Genomic DNA, 24,226 nt, shown 5'->3' on the forward strand with positions numbered 1-24,226 from the left:
GAGAAGTGGTCGTTAGAATAGGGCAACAAAATCGAGATCTATCCACGACGATGAAGCTTGGACAGGGTTTCTCAGATTTCCCTTAGAACGCTGTGCCAGCGGCCAGCGCTCATCGCCGTAGGCTGGTGACGAATGCCAGAAAATATGCCCTGGTGATTCCATGGGCATAGTTTTGTACTTCTCGACTATTGAATGCATCTAAAAATTGCCAACTCCGCGCGCTATACAGAGTCTTTAGGCAGCTTCTCATCTGATGATGCTGGCTCCACCATTAATGGCGCACCCGAAACCGGGCCAGGATTAGAGGTCGGTGCGGGCTTTGGCGGTGCGGGGGGCGCAAACCAGAAAACTGGGTACCGGCGATGCATATTATTGTTCAAAAGAAGGGCGCAGCACATGAGCATCGTAGATGAGAGCAGAACGACCGGTAAATAGTACCATGAGAGGTTCCAGACTTCATCGTTGGTGGCTGGGAGCAGAGCAGTAGCACCAGCAGGTGGGTGGGTGGTTCCAGTAAGCTGCATGACAACAATTGCAATAGCAGTCGATAATGAGGCTGCGAGCCAGCGCAGGGACTCAAAGCGTGCTTGGTCAGGCATCAGACTGAATAGCTTTGTGACGCAGATGCCGATTAAGGCGCTGAAAAAGTGACCAAAAATCAAGGAGCGAGGTTGAGCAAGCGGGCTCTCAATAGCACCGAACACGAGGACTGCCGATGCACCCTATATAGTTGAAAAGTGGCCAGTTAGCAATCAAGGATGTGTAATCCAGGAAGATATGTGAGTCAACCAGATAATTCGTCTTCAGCTTACATAGGATGCGATGATGCCAGGCACATGGCGCGAGGTGAAATAATGAGAATAGTTAAAAATGCTTTGCACTACGGAAAGACCGCAAAAAGCCGTAATGAAGGACCATGCGGCGATCTTCCAAGTTGACAGTGGCTTCGGAGTTTCGGCGCGGTAGCCAAGCCAGTGGCTGATCCACGGCGGGAGGCGAGAAAGACGCGACGGCGGCATCAGGGCGTAGCTAGTAAGCAGAAACGTAGAAAGCAGAAACGTAGAAAGCAGAAACGTAGAAGATCAAAACCAACGATATACTTGCTAGGCCATCTGACAGGGAAAACGAAAAGAAATACGAGTTCGGATTCAAAAGGAGCCCTGCGCTAGTGTCATTTCGAATGAGGAGAAAAGAAAAGTTCGTGAGGAGGCGCGCGTGCGGAGAAACGCTCATTTGGGCATTTAAGTGGGTCGCGCACCCTTTTTCTTCACGTAATAGCAACGGCTCCCATTAGCAATAGCATTGGCCCTCTCCAAATAATGCGGAGTAAAGGTGTATATCCACAAACTGTCCGTGTTTTGACAGCTATGTGATCTAAAATCTCATACTATGGTAGATGGGGAAGAACGGGCATCATTGGTTAATCGTAATTTAAACTTATCTTATCGAGATCGAAAGCCCTAAGAATCCTGGGGCTACAAGTACATTAAATCAGCCTCATTGGTGGGAACAAACCTCGGATTGGACAAATCGAGACACTGAAGGTTCCCCCACATGGTTCGTAGTACAATGTAGAAGCTTTGATGGCAAAACTTAATACCATCACGATGTGGGACGGAGTTATCAACTTGCCTCGCCAATTCTGTCAACCTGTCTTCAAAGGTGTTACAAATCTGAAATTTCATAGAGCTCGGCTTAGTAGGCGCCCGTCTTACATATTAATAAACTTATTGGGACACCAGTGTTGTGTCTATTAAATTTTTTTCACCACTCTAACTCTTGCATAAGGGATCTTAATGCTGAAACCAAACTCTTTGCTTCCTCTGTGCTCCTAGGTTGTATTTCTAATAAGGTCTTGTTCGCCACGAAATTGCAGGTATAGCCGCTTATAGAAATGCGGCAGCGTCTGTAGAAATGTACCCCACACATTCCACTAACATTGTCCCCGGGGGTTTTCTCTGGAGTTTTGTATTCATCATTCTCTTCCAGTTCCCTGAGGATAAGCATTCTAATCCGTCAGTGCCTTGGAATATTAGCGGCCCGCTCGGCAATCAAAAGATGGCGAAAAGGACGCTATGATTGAATAGGAAAGGCTAGTAGAGCGGGTTGGTATTCGGCATTACGTACCCCAGCCGCTGACAAAATACCTAAATTTTGGTGTTTTCCAACTTTGTGACATACTGAATCGCTACTTTACCCGTTATCAGAGGCGGATGGATCCATCTAAGTGTGCAATACCATCAAATTGAAACATGGCAGCTTCCTTGAGCTGGATGGCATTTACCCTCATGATATATGTGGGGCTTTAAAACGTCGATCTATACCCTGAGAAGCTTTTCAATTTTGACCGGCTCCGGTATGGAGTGCCGTCATTGCGCAATACTTCAGATGAGCACGCAATGGCGCGTTATGCTGGATATGCTCAAGCATAGTCCATACAAATCTCCAATTTTCACGGCCACCGGATCTTTGACGGTATGGATTAGTTCGACAGCTAATCTAGAATTTTTGATCCCATTGGACCTTTTAGTCTTGCAGGAACCCAGATTCACGATGGTGACATCTATCAGGGGGATGGTAACATATTTAGCGTAGCTCGCTTATAGGGAATAGCAATTCAATTTATGAAGCAATGCGATCATCAGGTTATCCAGAGATGAACATAAAAGAGCAAGTTTCCGCTACGATAACATGTCTCCAGCAATTCAACTCTTCGTTAATCATGCATTACTTGTTGTCCACCTTCGCCGCTGGGTGGCTCATTGCCCCCGCCCTGGTGCTTGGCCACTCCATCGGCATCAGATCTGGTAGGGCTACTCTATGCGCCACAAATGGACGCCAAGTCACCCATAATGATAGCAACATCTGGCCTTGGCAGACCTATCAGTCCTCCAACATCACGCCACCGTACCTGACGATCAATCGTACCGGAGAAGATCTAGCATCGGGCCTGCTCTTCATTGGTCAGGAGAATGACCAAAGCACAGGTGTGAAGCAAGTATCGCCATTCATCCTCACGGATGACAATGAGCTTGTCTGGGGTGGACCCGAGGGGGATTCATCCAATTTTCGACAACAGTATTGGGGAGACCAGTCTGTCATCACCTTCTGGGTCGGCACGGGCAAGGCTGCGTATGGCGCCGATGCTGGTCGAGGCTGGGGTGAGGTACAGATCTATGACGATCAGTACAATCTGATCAAATCAGTCTGCCCTCAATTGAATTTGACCATGCCAACCGACACTACTACCGATTGTGATGCGGATGTGCATGAATCTTTCATTACTGAAGACAACACCATCCTGGTGACGGCATACAACACAACCCAAGCTGACCTCACGTCCCTTGGTGGCCCTAAGGATGGATGGGTATACGACTCTATCGCAGTTGAGATCGATCTGGAGACCAATGAGCCGGTCTTTATTTGGAGCCCCCTGGCACACTTGGAGATCAATGCGACCCATGAAGAATATTCCGGGTCCAACCAGACGGATCCCTTCGATTGGTTCCATATCAACTCCGTTCAGAAGTGGAATGACCATTATTTGATTAACTCGCGTCACTTATGGCGTACATACTTGGTCAACCGTCAGGGAGAGATTGTATGGTACATTGATGGAGAGAACGGAGGGACCTTTGGTAGCTTGCCAAATGATGTCACATTCGTAAGTGCATTCAAGAATCTTATATGCTCAGTGTATTTTCGCTAACCATCACCAACACAGTCCTGGCAACACATGGCCCGCATCCGCAATGTCTCCTCTACTCAGGCTCTTATCAGCTGGTTCGCCAATGACCTGGACACAGCGACTAGCACGGTCCCTTCGAAAGGCCTCACACTCCGCCTCACTCTTCCTCCGAGCCCAGAGCACCCGCCTGAGTTGGTGACTAATTTCTACGATCATCAATACCCAGTTTCATCTGCCGCAGAGGGCTCTTTCTTCCCATTGCCTAATGGAAACACCTTGATGGGATACGGTGATGAGCCGTATATTAAGGAATACGGTCCTTCGGGAGATGTACGATGGTCGGCTCAATTTGCTGGATATAACCTCGGTCAAAGCTATCGTGCATATAAGCAAGAGTGGCACGCAACCCCATCCACTCAACCAAATTTGGTAGTTAGCAAAGCTACTACGGGGGATGATCTGGAACAGTGCGCGGGCAAATCATCCACTCTGCGAGGATATGTCAGTTGGAATGGTGCCACAGATGTCGAAAAGTATAGAGTATATGCTGGAAGTGATGCTAATTCCCTCAAACTACTGGGTGATATCGACAAGAAGGGTTTCGAGACAAAATTCTCTATTCCCAAAGGGATCAAAGCGGTGGAGGTTGCTGCAATCCAAGCGGGCAACATTATTCGCAAGTCAGAGATTGTGCACGTCTGAGCAGCAGATACGCAAATTATCCAAATGGAAAACAAAGTGACTCCGACATAGTCTCCGAAAAGTTCATCGAGATAGACTACATTCAAACTTAGACTTTCGTCATTCAGCTCGCCCAGACTTAATTATCTAAATCAGGAGTAATTGCACTATCCTCACAGATTAGGGGATCCCGTAGTTTGAATCCCCACAACTCTAACCTGTTGCCCTCCCTTCCTAGCAAATTAATTAAATCTCTACGCATGCCTCAGAATTTGGGGCCCAGTTCTTTCAAATTTTCCAAGGTTCTCGATTTCGAAGGCCTTGCCTTACTTCAGCGGGAAGGCTAAATGTAGGTATCACTAGAGATGATCAGTATATAAGCCAATCTCAGAACACCTGTCTTCAATCTTCAACAAACACTGTCTGGCCACAGAATTGCCGATAAAAATCAATAGTGTACTCTTAGCTCATGCGTATCTCACTTACCAGATCAATCTTACCTCTCTATAGCCCATAGTAAAAGCCTTGTAAAATACTGTTAAATTTCAAAATTTTCAATTGAGCAGGACTGATGCACCGGTAGGGAATCGGCAAATCTGTGGTCAGACAGTGTACATTATCCTCTGCTTAGGTGAGCCCCATATCCTTAATCAACAGTATCTGACTATTAAAATCTGATGGTCCAATATTTTCTGCTCGGGAATTCTTATAGTTCTGCGCCTAATGAAGACTTCATTATTATACTCTGTTTTCAAATCCTTCTTTATAGGCACAAGATCATACAGTAAGCAAATAAATCAACATTTCTTCCTCTCAACGTCAGCGCTGGATAAATTGACCGTGTAAAGAGTTCTCTAGCTAATATGGTGTTTTTTGGTTATGCTCCTTCAAGAAGAAAACACGAGGCTTTACATAATCTATTCAAGTCTGAATAAATAGCTGCTTCGGCCCTGCTAAATAGGGAACAGTGGGACGACACGCGGCGACACACGGGGTTTAGACAACTCAACCAGGCATTCGCGCAAAATTCACTCCTTAAACTCTTCCTCCATGCTTGCTATTTCGGCTTCGAAATGATTTAAGAAATCCTCGTCTCCGCGACTCGTAGACCAACCAAGCTTCGAGCGAGCGAAATCTGCCCGAGCTCTTGCACTGCTCATAGGTTAGTTGGTACAAAAGAACTCAAGAGTAATGGTGGCGTACTTAGAAGCAAGCGTTATCTCCACCAAGTTCTCATTTCCCGCAGTAATGTGCGTCGCTGCTTCGTGGAGACCGACCGACTCCACTTGAGTCGTCGCTAGTAGATTCTGCTTATGCATAGCATGCGCAATGCCTTGGCTGACTTGTTTCCATGTATGTTCACCACTCTCAACAAAAAATATTGCTTTCGGGCCAGACGGAAGCCAAGGAGGCTGTTCTAGGACAGCACGGAGGAGCAGAACGTAGAAACGTGACAGGTCAGAAATATGCACATGGTTCCAAATCTACAAGTCACGAAATAGTTAGCGGCAAGTTGTTAATTACCTCACAATTAGTTAGGCTTACACCTTGCCCGCTCTCAATCACAGCCGCTGAACCTAGCTTCCGGGCGAATCGTGCAAGATTCGGAATTTGTTGGCTCAGTGTTGCAAATGGACCGGAACCTTCCCCGTCTGTTGCGAATTAGGTGTCTGGATATTTCACAAGTATGCAGATAATCTTACAGATAGTTGGCGGCACGACAATAAATGTTTTAACGCCAAGCTTCTGACCGGTTTCGACGACTGTTACATCAGTAACTCGCTGTCCATACCTTTCAGGATGAGTTATTTCCATTTGAAACACTTCATTGGTCATGTCCGACCAGATTTTGTGTGTCTGTGGCGTGCCTGTGTAGGGGTGATCGCCAAGGATGGAGGTTCCAGAAGTCTATGTCGATGTTAAGCTTTGACGTTGACCTGAAGTAGTCAAGTTGCATGCTGTCTCACATGGATCATGAACACGTCTTTTCCTGTGTTTTGTCTTCTTAAACTTAGGCCTTCGATGAGTGCTTTAGCAGAGCGATCATGGGATGCGGATGCTGCATTGATCACAACTATATGAGAAGCGTTAGCGGTCGTTCAATAAAAAAATCTAGGGAATTCCATACCATCATGATAAGATGCAGCATCTCTGCAGGCGTCCAAGTCGTCTAAACCCTTGAATTGAATGGGTTTCACCCCTAAGGTCTCGAGGGCTGCGGCTTGTTCTGGTCGACGAATCAAGGCCGATGCACATGGACTGGCGAAGCCTGGAGAGTGCAATATCTCGGCAAGGATCGAACCGCCACTAAGCACCTAGGTTAGTCTCCATGTACTCCCTTTTCACGATTTGGACGAGGTTCGTTTATAATGCTGTGATTTGGACAAAGACGCACATATACCCAGTTGCGCCAACAATGAGGACTTTTGTTGTTTCAGCCGTCATGGTGGGAAATCACGATTCGAAGAGGCCTGGCAGGATTGCTTAAAGGAAAGGGAGTCTTGAATATTTAAGCCCTGACGGGTGGCATGAGAAGTGTCTCATTTTACTATGATGTTTCTAGCTGGAAAACGACTCCGTGTTACTAAGCTCTCGATGACAGTTAACTAACTAGTTAACTAGTTAGTTAGTTACCTAGTTAACTGAGTTAACTACTGAGTTAGTTAAGTAATTCCCCCGATAGTGACGTCTCTGACAACCTTAAAAGTCTCCGTATTACTAAGCTCTCAATGTCGGGTCGATAACTTGGTTGACTTAACTAGTTCTCAAATGGAGCATTTTAGGTAAGTACTAGCCACAATAGAAGGAGGCAGAAAATTTTAACACATTCTATGATTAGCAATCCTTATTCGAGTCTTATCTGATTCCGAATTGTGCCATCGGTGTGCTCTGATCCTTAAAATTCCTGTCATTAATTCACCTTTCGGCCGAGAATGAGGCAATATTCTCATTGAAGTGGACTGTTGGATGGTGGTTTTTGGTCTCCGAGTAGTGGTATTAAGCTAATACGTCGAACAGAACCTGCAAAAGCAGCCAAATACCTCTTTAACTTATTTTATATCACAAGGAAGCCCACGAATATCACGCTCTTGAATTGCTTCAAGCAAGGCGTAAGGTATATTCTCGATGTTAACCTATTCGTCGCTCGATCTCATATTCGTCAAAACAAAATATTTGAGACCAATTGTGGGATTCAAACTATTCATACCTGGGTGCCCACCGAAGCGCGGGTATTGTATTATGATATTAAACGTGATGAATCAAGTATAATCCACTTTTGCCGGCCATCTTCGTGTAGTCTCTAAATAGAGAATTTCTTAACTTTATAGTCGAAGATAGCGAATAGATAATCTTAAGTACGCGTTAATTTTTCTTGATAACATCTTTACTTCTAGATTATAACCCCGTCATATTGTATAATTAATCACGTTGAGGTCCTACTGAACTCTTCGCCTAGGCACGGATATCTCGGTTATTTCACCGAAGTATTGCAGAACTTCGGACACGAAGCCGAACGATCTAAACACACCTATCGCTGACTAAGTGTAGATGAGTTAGGTTAGTTAGTTATGTTAGTTAACTAGTTAGTTAGTTAGCGCAACTCCAGATCAATTAATAATCACCATGCAGCTAACTTACATATAAATGGTCTCGACTCAGACCGCATGCCAAACTGATTTGGTTTCAGAGATTGTACTTTTCCTCCCTCTGTAATTTAGCTTATGATGGCTGTCGAACATTATCGAGTGTCCGTACCGGAGTCTAGGCTTCAAGACCTGAAGACTAGGCTTTCCACGGTGATATTCCCTGATGAGCTTGACGAATCTGAATGGGATTTCGGGGCACCACTTGCAGATGTCAAACAACTTGCAGCGTACTGGAGAGATGAATTCGATTGGCGGCAAGCGGAAGCGGACATCAACCAGATGCCTCATTTTCAATCTACAATCCAGGCTGATGGTTTTGAGCCACTGAAAATCCATTTCGTACACCAGAAAAGCGACCTAGCGAATGCAATCCCACTTCTTTTCTGTCACGGCTGTGAGGTCCTCTTGTCAATTTCCCCCGTCTTACACTAATTTACGATAGGGCCGGGGAGCTTTCTAGAGGTTCAGAAGCTACTGCCGCTTCTCGCTAATTGCAACGGCGAGAGTGAGCCTGCATTCCACATCGTTGCTCCTTCAATTCCAAATTTTGGTTTCTCCGAAGGACCCAAACAGCGTGGCTTTGGGCTTGCTCAGTATGCCGAGACCTTACACAAACTCATGATTACGCTGGGTTACAACGAGTACGTGACACAAGGCGGTGATTGGGGGTAAGTTCTCTGCCTGTTACTGCTTTCGGAACTTCATAACTCTATGTATAGAATGATGATTACACGCACTATGGGTCTCATGTATCCAAAACACGTCCGTGCATCGCATATTAACATGGTGCGAGCTCACCCACCATCGTTCTTCCGCCATCCCTTACTTGCTCTACAACACGCGCTACGTCCCTTTTCCGCCCGTGATCGCTCTGGCCTTGCACGCTCTCGGTGGTTCCTCGAGGAGGGAGCTGGTTACCGCGCCCAACAGTCTACCAAGCCCCAGACACTTGGCTACGCTGTTGCCGATTCCCCTGTCGGTCTCCTCGCATGGATATATGAGAAGTTGCATGATTGGACGGACGCATACCCGTGGACGAACGACGAGATACTTACATGGGTCTCCTTGTATTGGTTTAGTTGCGCTGGGCCTGCTGCTAGTCTACGCATCTATTACGAGGCCACACACCCCCCTAAAGATAGTTCCGGGCGTTCGGCCTTCGTGCATCGCGACCGCACAGAGTCCTGGATCGGAAGCGTCAAGCTTGGGCTTGCGCACTTCCCAAAGGAATTGATAGTCGTTCCCTACACGTGGGCGGCCTCGATGGGCAATGTAGTATACCAAAGCTACAACCAGCATGGCGGACATTTTGCTGCGACGGAGCACCCAGAGGTCATTGCACGGGATCTACAGAGGATGTTTGGAAAGCATGGAGGAGGATACGGATGTGTGAGGGACAGGGACGGCTATGTGGGTGCTTAGACAAGTGATAATGAGTACACTGTAGCAGGAGAATAGATCATACTACGAAAACCATTGGCTGTCCCTGAAGCTTTTTGCAGCATGCATGCAACCCGTCTAGTTGATTCAATTGGACCTTTTGCTATACATTGAACTTGTGGTTTAATAGCGTATCAACCGGTCGATCAGGCCTCTAGTAGCAAAACACGTGAAATGATTGTGATTAACGGCCCACTGAGTGATTACTCAGAATTCATCCAAGGCGCCTCCAATTGCCTTGCCCCACAGTACTGCTTATGTGTAGTATCTTGTGACCCGCAGCTGCCTATCTTCGGTTATCCACCGTGCGCTCCGAGGCTATTTCATCCTAATTCCATAGGGTTCTGGTCCTCTGCTTCAAATTCCGCCTAGCCTGGAATTGAGATTGGACAGCCTGATTGAAGCCTTTTGATTAGGGAACCGACCTCTAACGGACCCTGACCTACGCCCTTCCCCGGTTATTCATAAAAACAAAGTTTTGCGGACGGCCAACTTATTTGGCATCATTTCTGAGATCTCATCATCTTAGACGAGCAGATGAGCGGTACATCACGTGATGAAACTAGGCATATGGAATGGGTAAAGAGGACCTAGGACAAGAACGATGAGAGGAAATGTCGTAGTACCCGGTGATGGAATTTACCGAAGGGTTAGAGTTTACCTCGTAAGTAGTAGTAGCTATACATATTGATATAGAGCAATTCCATTCCACTGCAATATAAGAATACAAGAGCCCTGATTAACAAGTCACACCAACGAATTCCTAATCTTAATTAACCGGAAGATCGGTCCACGAGATATATATTTCAGAAACTCAGCTCGCAATATCTAAAGGTGTCTCCTTTATGGGAAACAGCGTAAACTAGTCCGCTAAATCTACCGGGGGCAGTAGTCTTTACTGTACTATTAAAAAAAAAAGCCTTAAATATTTACGGATACGTCGAAGTTGCATTTTCGTTGGAATAAATTTGAGAACAGAATTTTTTGGACAAAGACTATATGGGTTGTTTCAACGCGAATCTAAGCACATACGACCATAGGGTGTGGAGAACAGGGCTTCCCGTCCGCTCAGCCGTACTTAAGCCACACGCCGGCCAGTTAGTAGTATGGTGGGTGACCACATGCGAATCCTGGCTGTTGTATGTTTTCCTTTTTTTAAGGTTGACTGACCATTGTTCATTTCACGATAATCTGCTTGTCGAGTTATGATGATGGCACTCACTGGTCATTCGTTATCCTTAGCGTGTATTATTGTTAGCATAGCGGCTTGCCCGATGATTTTGCTATCGTTAACTATGAAGTAGAAAACCACCAGGATAGACAATTTTTCTGTCCTTGCTGATTAAAAGCATTGGGTAACGCTTTCGCGCAGACACCTAAGTTTCAATTCAACGTGCCATTCTGATGGCTATATGTAGCGCAACTCTGTCGGATCGGGGAATACTGACCAACGCGTATAGGATCGGGGTGGACCGAGACCAACTCCATCCCTACTAGTTGATGTATACCCTTTGAGGATCGAACTGACGACGTGGGCTGCGAAGTGATGGGAACTGCGTCGGACGAGCTGCCTCAGTTTAATGGCATTCCGAGGCAGGAGAGGCAACACCGTGTTGCAGTTTTCCCTCACCGCGGAACGAAGCGAGAAAATGATCGTGGCAGGTTGAAACTCAAGGGTCTGGTCTCCCGCAGCTGAATCATACATGGCAGTGGGCACAACCGACCGGGAAGCAATAGAACAAGCTACATGATATCGCGTCTGAAGAGGGGACCATCGTAAGTGCACCTGCGGGGGTGTTGAGACCCGAAAAAGATGGATGAATCCAATGAGAAGCCTATTCTAGATGCTCGGGCATCGTCTCTGGTTCTATTCAACGTCTGTTTGTAAGCCTCGCCGAGATATGACCATGTCGGGGATAGCCATCATGCACATCTCCACCAGTGAGCCTCCATTTCTGTCGCCAACTCGGGATTTGGGCTTGTTGTGTCTAACCCTAATTGCAAATTTTAGGCGATGTTGGTCCCTGGCCGGGATGGGCTGACCGCATGGCGCCTCAGCCGCCGCCGAAGCCCACGAGTACGGTATAGGTATAGTTAGGCGACAGGTCCAGCAGTACGGCCGCCGTGCTGACGTGCACCGACCACACACCACTGCCGGTGCTCCGAGACAGCCTACTACACTCAATTTGCCCTACCAGCCCCCAAGATCATTTTCAGCAGTAATACTATGGGGTAAACAGGGGAGGTAGTACCATTCAAAAAATAGTCTACGGCTAAGACTGGTACATTGGAGTAGGTGATGATGAATGCACAACGGCTGACGTAGCTTGGTCAAATTCAAAATCGGCACCAAATCCCTAGAATACAAAGGCTAAACCTTATTAGGATATGCCCCGGAGGACCCTTCTTTCTTGAAATGTATGTATTTAAATACGAAGCTTTGAGGCTGAGACCCCGAGAGCGCTTAGCACCATCTACTCCTAATATTAATTAGCCAATAATACGAAATTAATGACCTCTTCAAGACCAACTTAAATGGAGTGGCCTACCCACGAGGGACGATAAAAAAAACTCGGCTGGAAGCCTCAGATGCCTCGCCCATCACACGGAATTTTCCTTTGAAAATTCCCAGAATCAGTTCAATTTGAACGCCACCCGTGATGGCTGACGATATCCACACGTATACTGGCGTCTGGATTGACTGGTCTGAGGGTGGAATTCGCGGAGCGACATTGACGTTGTCACAACGACAGGCTGGAATCCTCAGTGCCTTCTTGGCCGTCCTCGTCTCTTCTGCTGGGAGCTTGTTCTGGAACATCATCGCGTTTGCAATCCATCAAGCAAATACCACGAAGGTTTGGGAGAGACAAGATGCACTACACCTTCAACGCCAAGTAATTCTCCGCAATAAGGGTACAACGGCTGCAGCTTGGGCGTTGCTGGTCCTTCCATTTTCACATCGGGGTACGGGGTCAAGTCGATTCTGGCGATCCCTACCCTTTGCAACATTTGCTATTCTAACCCTCCTCCTTTTCGGCGTCTCTGGCCTCTTCACGAGTTACATCTCCAAGTTTGCAAGTGTCTCCACTCTCGTTATCGGCCCAGAGTGTGGAGGATTCGTGGTTGACTCCATCGCTGGGGTGCTGAGTCCTTTGTCTTCAAAGGGCCTTTTAGATACTTATGACGCGGCAACATATGTCCGTCAATGTTACCAAGGAAACCCAGATGGGCCAAGTTGTGGGACATTTGTGCGCCCATTCTTACCATTCACCACCAATCTGAACGCCTCCTGCCCATTTGGAGACAATCTTTGCGCCTACAACAGCCATTCTGCATTCCAAATGGATACTGGTCGATTGGATTCGCATGTGGACTTTGGTATTAATGCGCCACCAAAAGACAGGATCAAGTTCAGACGAGTCTGCACCTGCGCGCCAATTCGCCACCAGTCTGGCTTGGCTACAGTATCGAACGATTCGACATACGGAGAAATAATTTATATCAACGCCGGAATACAGCCTGAACTAGGGTACAACTACACGTTTGCTTATACCCCAGTACCCAACCTGGATGGCGTGGGATACACTTTGAGGTAAGTAATTCAATACTAACACCAAGAAGGACGTCAAACTAACGAACGATCTCAGCGCAATGCATGCAAAAGCTGATCCCACTGGCATTCTACACACCACGCTTATTTCATGGGAGCCAGATCCGAGGATGAACCAAACCGACGCCGATATAACCCTGATGATGCTGACGCAAAATGATATCGGGTACCTTCAGCCCAGCGACGATCCTTGGATGACGGCCCAGATAGAGTCAGATACAGGAGTTACAGTGCCAGGAACAAACGGTACCCTGATTATGTGGTCCAAAAGCTACGAGACAAATCTTTTGGGATGTGTGGACCAGTATGAGGTGTGCAACCCGAATAGACCTGGAGATTCCGGCTGTACTACACTGGGTGGAATTATGAGCGCGGCCAATCAAGCCTACACTACCAAAGTCATATCTCTGGAGTTCAGTGCCGCCCAGATTATGACTATTTCACGATTTCTCAACTACGCCGTCGATAAGAGCATGTATTCCAATGTCGATGGACGAGGAGGTGCCGCTCTCAATGGTAAGTGAAGGTAACTACCTCTCTATTGAAGATCCAACTCCGAGCTGATAGCACATTCTCCTAACTCCAGCTTCGATGATGGCCTTTCAAAATGTGCAGGCATATATTCCACCGAACCAATGGCAAATCGAAGTATCAACCTGGTTCGCAACCTCCCTTGCCAAAGAGCAATCTTCTGTCCTTGAGTGGGCTACCAGACCGAAAAACCTCCCCGCTGCCGGGTGGCACATTACCGCACCGACTAATAGCCTCCAGCGTTCCCAATGCAAATCACAACTCGTGCCCGGTGCCTCGGGATACGAAAACTTTTCAATTCTTGGACTGGCCATAACACTCATACTTTGCGGTCTCATTGTTATAACTGGATTGACAATCGATACGATAGTGGGCTGGCTGCGCCGAGGAAAGTCAAGGTACATGCGGGATCAGTGGGAGGTAGAGGAAATTTTAGCAATACATAAGGCTGCGTACCTGAGCCTGGATATTTGGCAGGACCGTGGAGAAGATATGCCTCCAAGTTCAGTGCTTTTGCGCCCGTCGCCTCAGGCAATCCCACTCAGAGCTGAAGAGGATCTCGAGGAGTGAATCGTTGTGGCAACTATACAATCAGTCCAAATATGACGCATCATTCAACGTGGATTCTTTTCGTCGATAAGGACAATGACCCAGCTGATGGACTCGGTGCATTCATGTTTGCAATGACCGTCATACTTTTCGCACCCTCCTCTTGAGACATGATCTCTATAGATATATGTAAAAACACGCAAGCGACGCTGAAAAATATAAGCGATTGGGCGAGGTGTCTCTAGTTGAAGAAGTTGAGATCAACCGAGAGGCTGTATGATCTCAATAGATTGTTGTAGACATGAAGCTTATACATACGACCATAGGGTGTGGAGAACAGGGCTTCCCGTCCGCTCAGCCGTACTTAAGCCACACGCCGGCCAGTTAGTAGTATGGTGGGTGACCACATGCGAATCCTGGCTGTTGTATGTTTTTGTCATATTTTTGACCCAGTTGCGTTTTTTGATAGTCAATGATCGTCGCAAGGCCTCATCCTCTTTAGGGCAGCAAAGGTTATGGAGCAGCCCATCCTCGAAAACTCTTTCGTCGATCATCAGTTCGCCTTTTCTGTGACCAGGATCAGAGCGACTAAAGGCCACGTAGTCTCCGGTCCAAATTTCACCACAGTTGCTCCACTTACACTGGGAGATTTTGGACGTAGTTGTAACGACATCGTCTTCGCCCTGCAAGAGTACCACCTGATCGGTTTGGCCTGGGGTGCCCACCCAGCAAGGGCGCTGGTAAATTTACCATCAGCGGTATCATGACTGACGGCCCAGACCATGATACCTCCTACTTGATACTCACCTGATCATGCCTATTTAGACCCTCTAGCCACTCGTTAGATCTTAGATTCATCAACAATCACCCATCGTGAATCTTTCCAATACCTTCAGTATCAACACCTCCCAAGCAGGTCTTCTGAGCGAACTCAATCTTGAGCTTGAAGGTATCCATATTGTCATAGGGTGCTCACCGATCTGACTATTCGAGTAGCTCAACAGCAGCATCTTTATCTAGCTTTGGGTAGATGCGTTTATTCGACCGAATATCGTCCATCTGACAGTTAAGAATGATACCCGTCTCTGCGCTGTAGGGCCCAGGAAGGGAGCCTGAGGCAAAAAGGCACCCAGATGTCCTACTTGTATTCAGGAAAGTCAGCTCAGAGGCTAAATATCGAGAAACCCTTCAGTACTTAGACAAATCTTACATGCAGTTACGATCGACGGCGATGAAAGCTCGAGAGTAGAATGCAATTCCCAAATTTTGTCAGCACTGATATCGTTCCGCCAGAGTAGATCCATGACAGTTTGTATCTCAGTCAGATTTGTGTACGCATCAAGAAATTCACCCGTCCACTTGTTTTCTTGTTTCTGATAGAAGCCAGTATTATTTATCAAGTCATTTCAACAGTGTCTTTTTGTCAGAGTCTTTACCATGTTGCATTGCAAACCCTCGCAGACTCAACCTTCACAACCACAGGCAGGCGGAACCAGAATTGGACGCGGGACACTTAATAAGAATATCTCGTGTCTGTCACTCACATGATTGTATTATTTCCTAGCATAGCAAAGCAAAGATCAATCTGAGGCTGAGCGAACCATTCGAACTCCTGCTTAGTTACCATTTCCAGCGTGAAGTATCTTTATCCCAGTTATGTTGTTCCCATCTAACTGGAGGGTCCAGCATAGCAAGCCCAAAAGTTGCCACCACCTGGGCAGGCTCAACCTGTTTAGGTTTACCTAAACCTTGAGCCTCCATAGTCTTGTTGAAGCGACCGATGAAGTAGCTATATTGAACCAGCAAGTAAGTAAGCCAGGATGACGTGGTTCACATACAGTGTTTGAGTCTCCCGGTGCCAAACTAGACTTCTTACCATAGGCTCGTAAGGGTACCATCCGTAGTTCATAAGCTTGCTAGAACGTTGATAATTCTTAGAATCAGTGATAGAAAGTGAAGGAGTATTAAACTTACTTAAGAGCGGTAGTAAAGACTACACGAACATGCTCTCTTTCGTCTCGTGTAAGACCCCAAAATAGACCAGCGCCATCACGATCGCCAAGACGTAGCCCCGGAACAATTTCCCAAACAAGCCATATGATAAAACCACCCGGAACTAGCCCTAAGCGATCCTGGGTACCGATCTTGTATCCGAGAAGCTTTGGAGTGATATTTGAGCCCATTTCAGTTAGATCGAGAAGGGAGGCTAGTTCTGGAGGGTCCCATGATATAGCTTGTTGGCCTCTAGTGTCCACATTATCTATTTCAGTTGATCGATGGGGAACTTGAATGTAGACTCGCATGAAGGTTTTCGTTGCACGTCGTTGAGGGTTATAGCAAAGGAGTCTAGCGGAGGCGAAAGAACTGGAACCATATATCTTGTCTTGCTCCACGGTGACCTGAAATTTATGCTCATTTAGCTTCTTAACGGCCCTGGAATGGGAAGGGAGGGGTTATACCTGACCATCATACTCATTCAGCTTCTCAAGAATCTTCCAGCGGGAAGGAGAGGGTTTATCAAGGTCGATAATAGTTCCAGGCTCAATGGCCTTGCGGAACAAGGGGAATGAGGTTGACATTAGAGCTGGTTGGATGGTTGCTTTCGGTGTGGGTGTGGGAGAGAGTCGACTGTATGGAAGGTACCGTAGATCAGAGCCTAAAGAAGAGTGTGAGGCTCTTAGGTGGGCCTTATGCGGAGATCCGGAGGCGGTCAGCCTTATTATGTAACTTACTGGAAGGGCGAAATTCCGGCAGAACTTCAAGGCGGTAATCGAAGATGCCTCCGTAAAAGTCATGTGATGAATTACGGCCTCTGCTTCCTTCAAAGATCTTGTTTTCAGAGCAAATTTAGTCGAGATTTGGGGTTAGATTAGTAGGATTTAGGGGTTATGGCAGAGTGCCTTCTATAGTCCGCCGTACCAGTCTCGGCAATTCTACCTACACTTACGCTCACAACGGTTCCCGACTTAAAGGTCTGCATTCAATTTCGTAGGATTATGCCGCACCAACACAGTAAATGATACGCAAATTCCAGCAAATTAGTACAATGTTGCAGGCATGCCTAGTACATCCTCAAACCACTGTTCACTTCCCAGGTCCATAGACTGCATCCAGGTCATCTGATCAAGATCGGGCACATAGTAATTGTTAGAGTTGGTGTCAGGGTTGACACTCCGAGACCTCCTGGTCTCCACATCTTGTACCTGAGAGGTGATGTGCCACCGAGGTTCAGCCCACATGCGACATCTGCGCAAAAGCTTCGACAGATACTTCAGTAGATGGTCGTTGCACTGAATCTCCGGCTCCTTGCTACTCAATTCAATTCTCTGCAGCATGGAATCGATGGCTGTTATGAGATTGACTGTGTTGCGCACCACTTGACAGTCCCATTCTGGGTCTTTCAGGGTTGAGAGATATTTCAAGAGTGTAATACTCAGAATCATTTGCGACCAGAAATGAAAAGGTTGGCCGACAAGTTTCGAACAGGGGATTCCGCAGAAACTCTTCAGCCATAACTTGATGTTCTCGACTGACAGCCATAAACACTCGAGGCGTTCGAATCCCAGGTTGATCCCATCGTCATTTCTTCCTCCAGACGGGCCCAGAGAACGTGAGTCTGTGTTAATAGAATATGCTAGGTGATTAATGTATATTTCGACATATTGTGTGTGTGTATTAAGAATGTCTGCATGCGAAGCCGGAGAATAACCCCGGTGAAAAAAAAAATTAGCGATCTGACAACGAGATACTTAACAGTTCCTCGGCTCTACATCTACTTACCAATCTGGGGAAGGTCTGGCCGGAATGAAGAGCGGAGCTCTTGCAGTTGTCTTCGCAGAGTTTTGAGATAGAATAAACGAGGGGCTGATGCCAAGGGCGTTGCTCCCGTGGAAAGATAATCTGCTTCGTCTTGACGCCGGAGATCCTCCGCTCTTTGCTTTAACAATTGTAAGCGGACTTGAGAGACGAATAACTCATCCGAGGCACATGATTCATTCATGTCAATGAATCGAAGCGCTTCTTCCATTTGTGGCGTCCATCGTAAAGCATCTTGGCGCCCAAGATGGGATGATATACTGAGAAAGTCAAATGTTAGTGACGCTGAGCCCCGAGAACAAGACTACTGTTGAGTTTGATGAGCAATCAGAGGACGCACGGACTTGGAGCTTAGCATAAAACATGCTAGTACTGCGCGCTGCCTTTCCAATAACCCATAGGGCGTTTCATCAACGGAGCTCTGGTTATTGTCATCAGCCCGCCCCTGGGTGATCATCATCATAACTTCCACGTCTGTGGATGGTGGCTTGAACAACCGCAAGTCATATACAAGTGAAATGGCGAGCATCATGAGTCGGGAGAGGAGGTCTGCTCTGCCAAGGAAAGAATCCGTGCTCCATGCTATATACGTCAACAGTCCCAGCAACAGGTCAATGTTAGACTGGACTTCGAGTAAAGCAGATGTGAACAAAACACGCTTCAACTCTTCAAGTTGAACCAGCCTTTCCTGTGTTGAGAAGGTGGTCACCGTGTGGATGGCTTGGAATAGGAACGGCCTACTCTGCCGCAGGTACCAGCTTGTCATATCCGGGGCCAAGTCGATGAAAGGAAAAAAAGGCAGCATGCGCGATCGGAAAAAACTCAATCTATCATCTGCCCGTATCAGTGATGGAGTGCTGTGAGATAGAGGATATTGATGAGGCAGAATTAATGTATTTGGGTGCGGCGAGACTGTCTCAATGGAACCCGCTGCGAATGTCGACCCATCACTGAATGCAAGGTTTGTGTCTATCGGGTTCACTAGGGTAGTACCATTTGAATAAGACGCAGTCGATGAAGCGCTGCTGTGTCCGTTGATTGGTTGATTGACGTTGATAGCAGGGCCAGTTTCTCCCTGAGCGCCGATGAAAGATTGCATGGCAGATAACACACTCTCGATCTTATCTTCCAGCCGAGAGATCCGCATATCGGACTCCTCAGCCGCGACTGTCTGTGCATTGCGCCTGCGAACCGACTCCGATGGCTCACAGGGTTTTTCGAGACGAATACATCTAATAGTCGATTAGCCGAGTGTTGTGAGCTGCAAAATCAAGTATCTATTGACCTTTCACAATCATGGCCATTGGCCCTTCGCACACAGCGGCATTTTGCCTTATAGCACTGCATGCAAGCTTGGCCATAGGTGCTGGATTGGCTGTGGGTTACTTTAGATCTCTCCATGATATTTATTGCTCATGCGACTTGACCTAGGCCAGAAAGTTTGGATACTTTCAGTTGATGACTGGTGGTAAGGTGGGGGCAGGCGGGAGCCAGCGGGAGATCCCCGTCTTTGCTTTGTTGATCGCCCGGAGGGAACTCCGTCAGCCTTATGTATTTCCTTCCGTGGTCGACCGGAATTCACTCTCCGAAGTCCGGTTTCTGCGGAGAATCATTGGCAAAGCCGAATAGTTAGTTCTTGTAGGTGACGAATTTAACGCGTGTAGGGACTCAAGTAAGATTGAAGCGAAGTAAGTAACTTTCCGAAGCAACTTAACCCTTAACCACTTGATTTGAATTCCAAAGCCTTCAGGCATGACGGGGAGGTCTACAGGGGCTGGTTCAGCAGGTAGTCCTTATGGAGGCAAGGCCAGGGTTGGTTAAGGCCGGACTCGTGTTTGCGTATCCAGATAAGTCTGAAACACTTGAGTTGGACCCCGGGTTGTCTTGGCTCCAATAACGTAGGGTAATGCCATGGGGGCCAACAATGAACTGCATGGGATTGCACGATTGCACATCCGGTGTTCGGTCTTTCATGCCGTGCAAGTCCGTCCATCAAATCTGTGTACTGGCCCGTCAACAGTGAACAGTAAAGCTTCTGGGCCCCTTGGAACTTTAACAGCAATGGTGACGGTACATATAGCTTTCTTTATTCTGTAGGAGCGTAAAATTTTACTTTGGTCTCAAACGGGACATAACTACCTTCTCTGTTCGAAAACAGCAGCAGACTCCCATCGCTCTTTCGCAACAATGCCTCCTCAGAACCAGGCGGCATGGATTCCTGCCAAAAAGACCATTCCTTTCGAAGTTGGGGATGCGCCCTATACGCCTCCTGGTCCTGGCCAGGTCGTGGTCAAGAACGGCGCCGTGGCTATTAACCCTTTCGACTGGGTGTTGCAATTCATCGGTCCGGCGCTCGCTGGGTATATCAAGTACCCCTTCATCTTTGGTACCGATGTTGCTGGCGAAGTAGTCGAGGTTGGCCCCAATATAGAGCGCTTCCACGTTGGTGACCGAGTCTTCGGCAGTGCTACTTCCATAGCTAAAGAGGTCAACAGCTCGGCCGAGGGAGGGTTCCAGCTCTATACTGTGATGCGACAACATATGCTGTCGCCTACCCCTTCTCATATTACCGATGAACAAGCCTGTGTCCTAGGGCTCGGTCTCGGGACTGCAGCGTACGGCCTATTTCACGCAGCCTATCTGGGCCTCGACATGCCCCAGGTTCCCGCACCCACAAAGGCTACCAGCAAGTCAGGCAAGCCACGCACTGTTATTATCACTGGCGGTGCGTCGAGCGTCGGGAGCAATGCGGTGCAGCTCGCCGTGTCTGCCGGTTACCAAGTCATATCCACCTCGTCTGTCAAAAACTTTGACTACGTCAAGGGCCTTGGTGCCACTCATGTCTTCGACTACAAAAGCAAAACGCTGGTCAAGGATATCCTCAGTGTGCTTAAGGGCCACGAGCTTGTGGGTGCCTACACGATTGGCCACGGCGCAGTCGAAGTGTGCACAGCCGTGATGAGGAAACATGATCCCAGGCTTACCAGGAAGCTCATCGCCGTGGCTGGTGCTATCATCCCTGCCAAGAAGCTCACGTCTTTCGTCGGGAAGGGCACCTTTTTGATGGGCATGGTAGGAGGCATGATCAAGTCCACTGGGACGCGCCTCGTCACTGGAGTTGAGGCTAAATTTATCCTTGTCGACGGCCTGGTCGACCCCAAGAGTGTCGTTGCTCGTGTCTACACGGACTTCCTGCCGCATGCGCTGGAGCAGGGCCAATTTGTCCCAGCTCCTCCGCCGCGGGTTGTCGGCAAGGGGCTGGACAAGATCCAAGAGGCTTTGGATCTCCAGAGGGAAGGCGTCTCAGGAAAGAAGCTGGTGGTGACGCTGTAGTTGAGTGTCGAACGACAGTTGGAACAGGACTTTGCTGGTGTAGAACAGGATGTCGATTTAATAATTTTTGCAATATACCCGATCACTGGTTTTGTCCACGGGCCATGGGTATTACAGTCACCACCCTGCTATTTTATATCAATTCTTTTCGTGGATTATATTTTTTCTAGATTGTCAATGCTAAGAAGAAACAAGTTGCGAACCTCATCGTACAATGAATTCAAAAGGAGCTCCAGCTAGTCGCGCAGCTAGGGCCACCATGTCGAAAACGCGGAAAAGCACTGTCGAGCAGAATGAGATGCGGAATTTTCTCAGTAAGATCAGTAACACATTGTATGCGAGTCGCATTCTGCTTGCCATATTTTCTTATTGTGACCATTCAGCAACTCGAGGAATAGTGATATTAAATATTCTATGGCTCTTCAACTACAGTCTATCTCAATGAAGGACGAAATTCCAACAATTCCAACACGAAACGACTCCTGCGGGTTGAACATAAATAAATAAAATCGAGAATGAAATACTACCACGTTGGTAGCGAGACCACTGCAAGAGCCAGCAATACAACTAAAACGATTCCCGGCAACTGGACCGGTTCACTCGTCTAAATTTCACTCACCCCTGTCTCTTATTTCACCGATTCTTTCTCTGGCTTGTCCGGAGACTCTTTGGTAATGGCCTGGAGGTCCTTGACTTTTCGAATGTCTTTCCATCCAAGACCAGGAGCAAAGACCAGGACAGCTACGCTGACAGCGATACCGAGATACATGACATTATCAACACTCTTGGCGTAAGCCGCAAGGACTTCAGTCAGCTGAGAGCCGGAAACTAGCTTGCGAATGGAGCGTACACCGGCATCGACGATGATATCTGGGGAGACACCTATTTCAGCGATGCGCTGCTGGAGCTGATGACGAAGAATATTGCTAAAGATGGCGTTTGCAGCAATCAAAGAAGTTGACGCGCCAAGGTTTTGCCAGAAAATGACAATAGCCATGGCAACAGGAATCTGCTCTGCGGGCACGAGGTTTTGAATAGCGATGTAGGGCTACAAAGAAGGCGTGATTAGCGGGTGAACCCATACTTTGCGACGAACAGAACTTACAGCAGCTGCCATGCAACCGCCTGCAACGCCGTACAGAACCTGATACCCTATCCATTTTGCAGCCGAGGTCGAGGAGCTGAGTGTCGATAAAAGTCCATAGCCAACCGCTGAAATTGCGCCTCCCGCAAGCAAAAATGGGAGATAGTATCCGAGAACGGAGACTTTATAGTGGCGAACCCCATAATTAGCATGGAGACTAAATGGGAGACAACTGATCGAAAGTAGAGACACTTACTCAGAACACCCGAAACCATGGTAAACAGGACCAAGCCTAGTGTAATTGGAAGCATATGCACGCCACTCATTAAAGGGGAGTCATCGTGGATAGCCTGGAAATAAATTGCAATGTAGAAATCGGCAACAAGAACACTGGAAAGACTAAAGAACATCGTCATCGCCGCTGACCAGATGATCTTGTGCTTAAGCATTGCAAATGGCACCATGGCACTGTCCCCTTGGCGATACTCCCAGATCAGGAACAAAGCAAAAGTAACGGCAGCACCGACCAGCAAGCCAATCACAATCGAACTGTCCCAGGGATGTTGATTACCGCCGAATTGGAGTCCCAAAAGGAACATAACGACCGCGGGGCAGATGAGCATGAAACCTAGGAGATCTAGGGACTTGATGGCAGTACCAAGGTTCCCCATATGTAGACTCTTGTGCTTTGGTTCGGGAATATTGTTGAAGAGAAGGAATCCGCCGACGACAGCACCCAACGGGAGGTTGATATAGAAGCCTAAGCCACGCATCTTAGCTTGAGAAGCACTAAAAGTGGAGGGTGATGGAATAACATACACCATCGCCAAGACACGTTGGTAGTAAAAGCTCCACCGATAATTGGTCCTGTTGCAAGACCCAGCTGGCCCATACCCATGTTGAGTCCCATGAAAAGCGCCTGTTTTTGTGTTGGAAGCACTGCAGAAATGGTTGTCACAGCTCCATTAGCCACCCCAGCAGAACCGATTCCTGCGATGGTACGGCCAACAATAAACATGGGCGATGACTGAGCGGCTCCACAAATGGCAGATCCAACTTCGAATATGAAAAAGAATACGAGAAAGGTCCACTATATTGTCATTTCGTCAGAATCGAATTCACAACCTGACAGGCTGCTTAAGCCGTAGACTCAATCCTACCTTGATCGGAAATTGGCTATAAATCTTGCCGCTGAGAGGCTGGAACGCTGCACTTCCGAGCTGATAGGCACCGCCATACCTAAGCAGGATAAATTGGGGTCTTGTAAGCATAATTTGCGATTTGAAGAAAGGAGAGTCGAGCTGTGCTTACCAGCCAACGTCCACCAAAGAGTTGAATTGAGAAGTAATAGCCGGAGTGGCAGTGGAAATGACAGCAAGATCAAGGAAGAACAGAAAATAGGCCAGAGTAACTGAAGTCAGTATGAGGGTGACTGAGAGCCCTGTAGGGTACTCGGACTTGAGATCTGCATTTTCGCTGAAGGGACTCTTTCCAGCGCCAGTCTGATTTTGTGTCGAGTGATTCTGCCAAGTTTCGGGCGCGCCTGGGGGAGGTCCGTCCGGAGTGTAAGACGTTGTCTCCGTCATTGTACCAAATTTTATCCTGGAAGAGCTGTGGCTGAAAGGTGTGGGATGCTGCTATAGTGTCTCAATACTTTGAAAACTCTCAGATCATGCCAAATGGTGTATATATGAGTAACCGCCCAGATTCCTCCCGATGACAAATATTCTGCATCAATTAACTAACTATTGAAACTACCTGGTGTCCCTGAATTCAGGTAATCGGAGTTTGCCTCCGAAATCCGGTCTCATCTCGAAGTCTCGCAGGGCCATCGATTCAACTCTAGT

General features: G+C 47.5%; 10 protein-coding genes across 10 annotated transcripts, besides 2 other annotated features; 4 read left to right on the top strand and 6 right to left on the bottom strand.

Moving 5' to 3' along the window:
- Positions 1 to 221: 221 nt before the first annotated feature.
- Positions 222 to 1,019, bottom strand: N7496_008718 (HPP family protein; the record flags this gene model as incomplete). Its single annotated transcript, XM_056701637.1, has 2 exons — positions 222 to 722; positions 813 to 1,019. The coding sequence occupies 2 exons, from the start codon at positions 1,017 to 1,019 to the stop codon at positions 222 to 224; spliced, it is 708 nt and encodes a 235-aa protein (XP_056553700.1).
- Positions 1,020 to 2,722: 1,703 nt separating this feature from the next.
- N7496_008719 (arylsulfotransferase family protein) lies at positions 2,723 to 4,390 on the top strand (the record flags this gene model as incomplete). The annotated part of the gene is made up of 2 exons (XM_056701638.1): positions 2,723 to 3,664; positions 3,725 to 4,390. 2 exons carry the CDS (start codon positions 2,723 to 2,725, stop codon positions 4,388 to 4,390), a joined length of 1,608 nt encoding a protein of 535 aa, XP_056553701.1.
- Positions 4,391 to 5,397: 1,007 nt separating this feature from the next.
- N7496_008720 (uncharacterized protein) lies at positions 5,398 to 6,814 on the bottom strand (the record flags this gene model as incomplete). Its single annotated transcript, XM_056701639.1, has 7 exons — positions 5,398 to 5,521; positions 5,573 to 5,853; positions 5,915 to 6,021; positions 6,073 to 6,277; positions 6,337 to 6,443; positions 6,498 to 6,676; positions 6,765 to 6,814. 7 exons carry the CDS (start codon positions 6,812 to 6,814, stop codon positions 5,398 to 5,400), a joined length of 1,053 nt encoding a protein of 350 aa, XP_056553702.1.
- Positions 6,815 to 8,091: 1,277 nt separating this feature from the next.
- On the top strand, positions 8,092 to 9,438 carry N7496_008721 (epoxide hydrolase family protein; the record flags this gene model as incomplete). Its single annotated transcript, XM_056701640.1, has 3 exons — positions 8,092 to 8,410; positions 8,459 to 8,684; positions 8,736 to 9,438. 3 exons carry the CDS (start codon positions 8,092 to 8,094, stop codon positions 9,436 to 9,438), a joined length of 1,248 nt encoding a protein of 415 aa, XP_056553703.1.
- Positions 9,439 to 10,455: 1,017 nt separating this feature from the next.
- Positions 10,456 to 10,595: a sequence feature (Protein overlapping with rRNA (N7496_008722, KAJ5368962.1) was converted to a misc_feature.).
- A 21-nt stretch (positions 10,596 to 10,616) lies between these two features.
- Positions 10,617 to 10,665: a sequence feature (Protein overlapping with rRNA (N7496_008722, KAJ5368962.1) was converted to a misc_feature.).
- Positions 10,666 to 12,116: 1,451 nt separating this feature from the next.
- On the top strand, positions 12,117 to 14,167 carry N7496_008723 (uncharacterized protein; the record flags this gene model as incomplete). The annotated part of the gene is made up of 3 exons (XM_056701642.1): positions 12,117 to 13,048; positions 13,104 to 13,582; positions 13,653 to 14,167. The coding sequence occupies 3 exons, from the start codon at positions 12,117 to 12,119 to the stop codon at positions 14,165 to 14,167; spliced, it is 1,926 nt and encodes a 641-aa protein (XP_056553705.1).
- Positions 14,168 to 14,699: 532 nt separating this feature from the next.
- Positions 14,700 to 15,103, bottom strand: N7496_008724 (uncharacterized protein; the record flags this gene model as incomplete). Its single annotated transcript, XM_056701643.1, has 4 exons — positions 14,700 to 14,734; positions 14,787 to 14,883; positions 14,954 to 14,976; positions 15,037 to 15,103. The coding sequence occupies 4 exons, from the start codon at positions 15,101 to 15,103 to the stop codon at positions 14,700 to 14,702; spliced, it is 222 nt and encodes a 73-aa protein (XP_056553706.1).
- A 663-nt stretch (positions 15,104 to 15,766) lies between these two features.
- Positions 15,767 to 16,773, bottom strand: N7496_008725 (uncharacterized protein; the record flags this gene model as incomplete). The annotated part of the gene is made up of 4 exons (XM_056701644.1): positions 15,767 to 15,935; positions 15,985 to 16,062; positions 16,121 to 16,545; positions 16,606 to 16,773. Coding segments are annotated over 4 exons (840 nt in total), but the record flags the coding sequence as incomplete, so codon positions are not given.
- Positions 16,774 to 18,266: 1,493 nt separating this feature from the next.
- Positions 18,267 to 19,109, bottom strand: N7496_008726 (uncharacterized protein; the record flags this gene model as incomplete). The annotated part of the gene is made up of 1 exon (XM_056701645.1): positions 18,267 to 19,109. One exon carries the CDS (start codon positions 19,107 to 19,109, stop codon positions 18,267 to 18,269), a length of 843 nt encoding a protein of 280 aa, XP_056553708.1.
- Positions 19,110 to 20,149: 1,040 nt separating this feature from the next.
- Positions 20,150 to 21,295, top strand: N7496_008727 (zinc-binding alcohol dehydrogenase family protein; the record flags this gene model as incomplete). Its single annotated transcript, XM_056701646.1, has 1 exon — positions 20,150 to 21,295. The coding sequence occupies one exon, from the start codon at positions 20,150 to 20,152 to the stop codon at positions 21,293 to 21,295; it is 1,146 nt and encodes a 381-aa protein (XP_056553709.1).
- Positions 21,296 to 21,923: 628 nt separating this feature from the next.
- Positions 21,924 to 23,965, bottom strand: N7496_008728 (MDR family MFS transporter; the record flags this gene model as incomplete). Its single annotated transcript, XM_056701647.1, has 6 exons — positions 21,924 to 22,343; positions 22,401 to 22,561; positions 22,636 to 23,139; positions 23,199 to 23,469; positions 23,540 to 23,618; positions 23,691 to 23,965. The coding sequence occupies 6 exons, from the start codon at positions 23,963 to 23,965 to the stop codon at positions 21,924 to 21,926; spliced, it is 1,710 nt and encodes a 569-aa protein (XP_056553710.1).
- Positions 23,966 to 24,226: the final 261 nt, after the last annotated feature.

This window comes from Penicillium cataractarum (assembly GCF_028827025.1).
Source record: "Penicillium cataractarum strain IBT 29864 chromosome Unknown utg000007l, whole genome shotgun sequence".
NCBI lineage: Eukaryota > Fungi > Ascomycota > Eurotiomycetes > Eurotiales > Aspergillaceae > Penicillium > Penicillium cataractarum.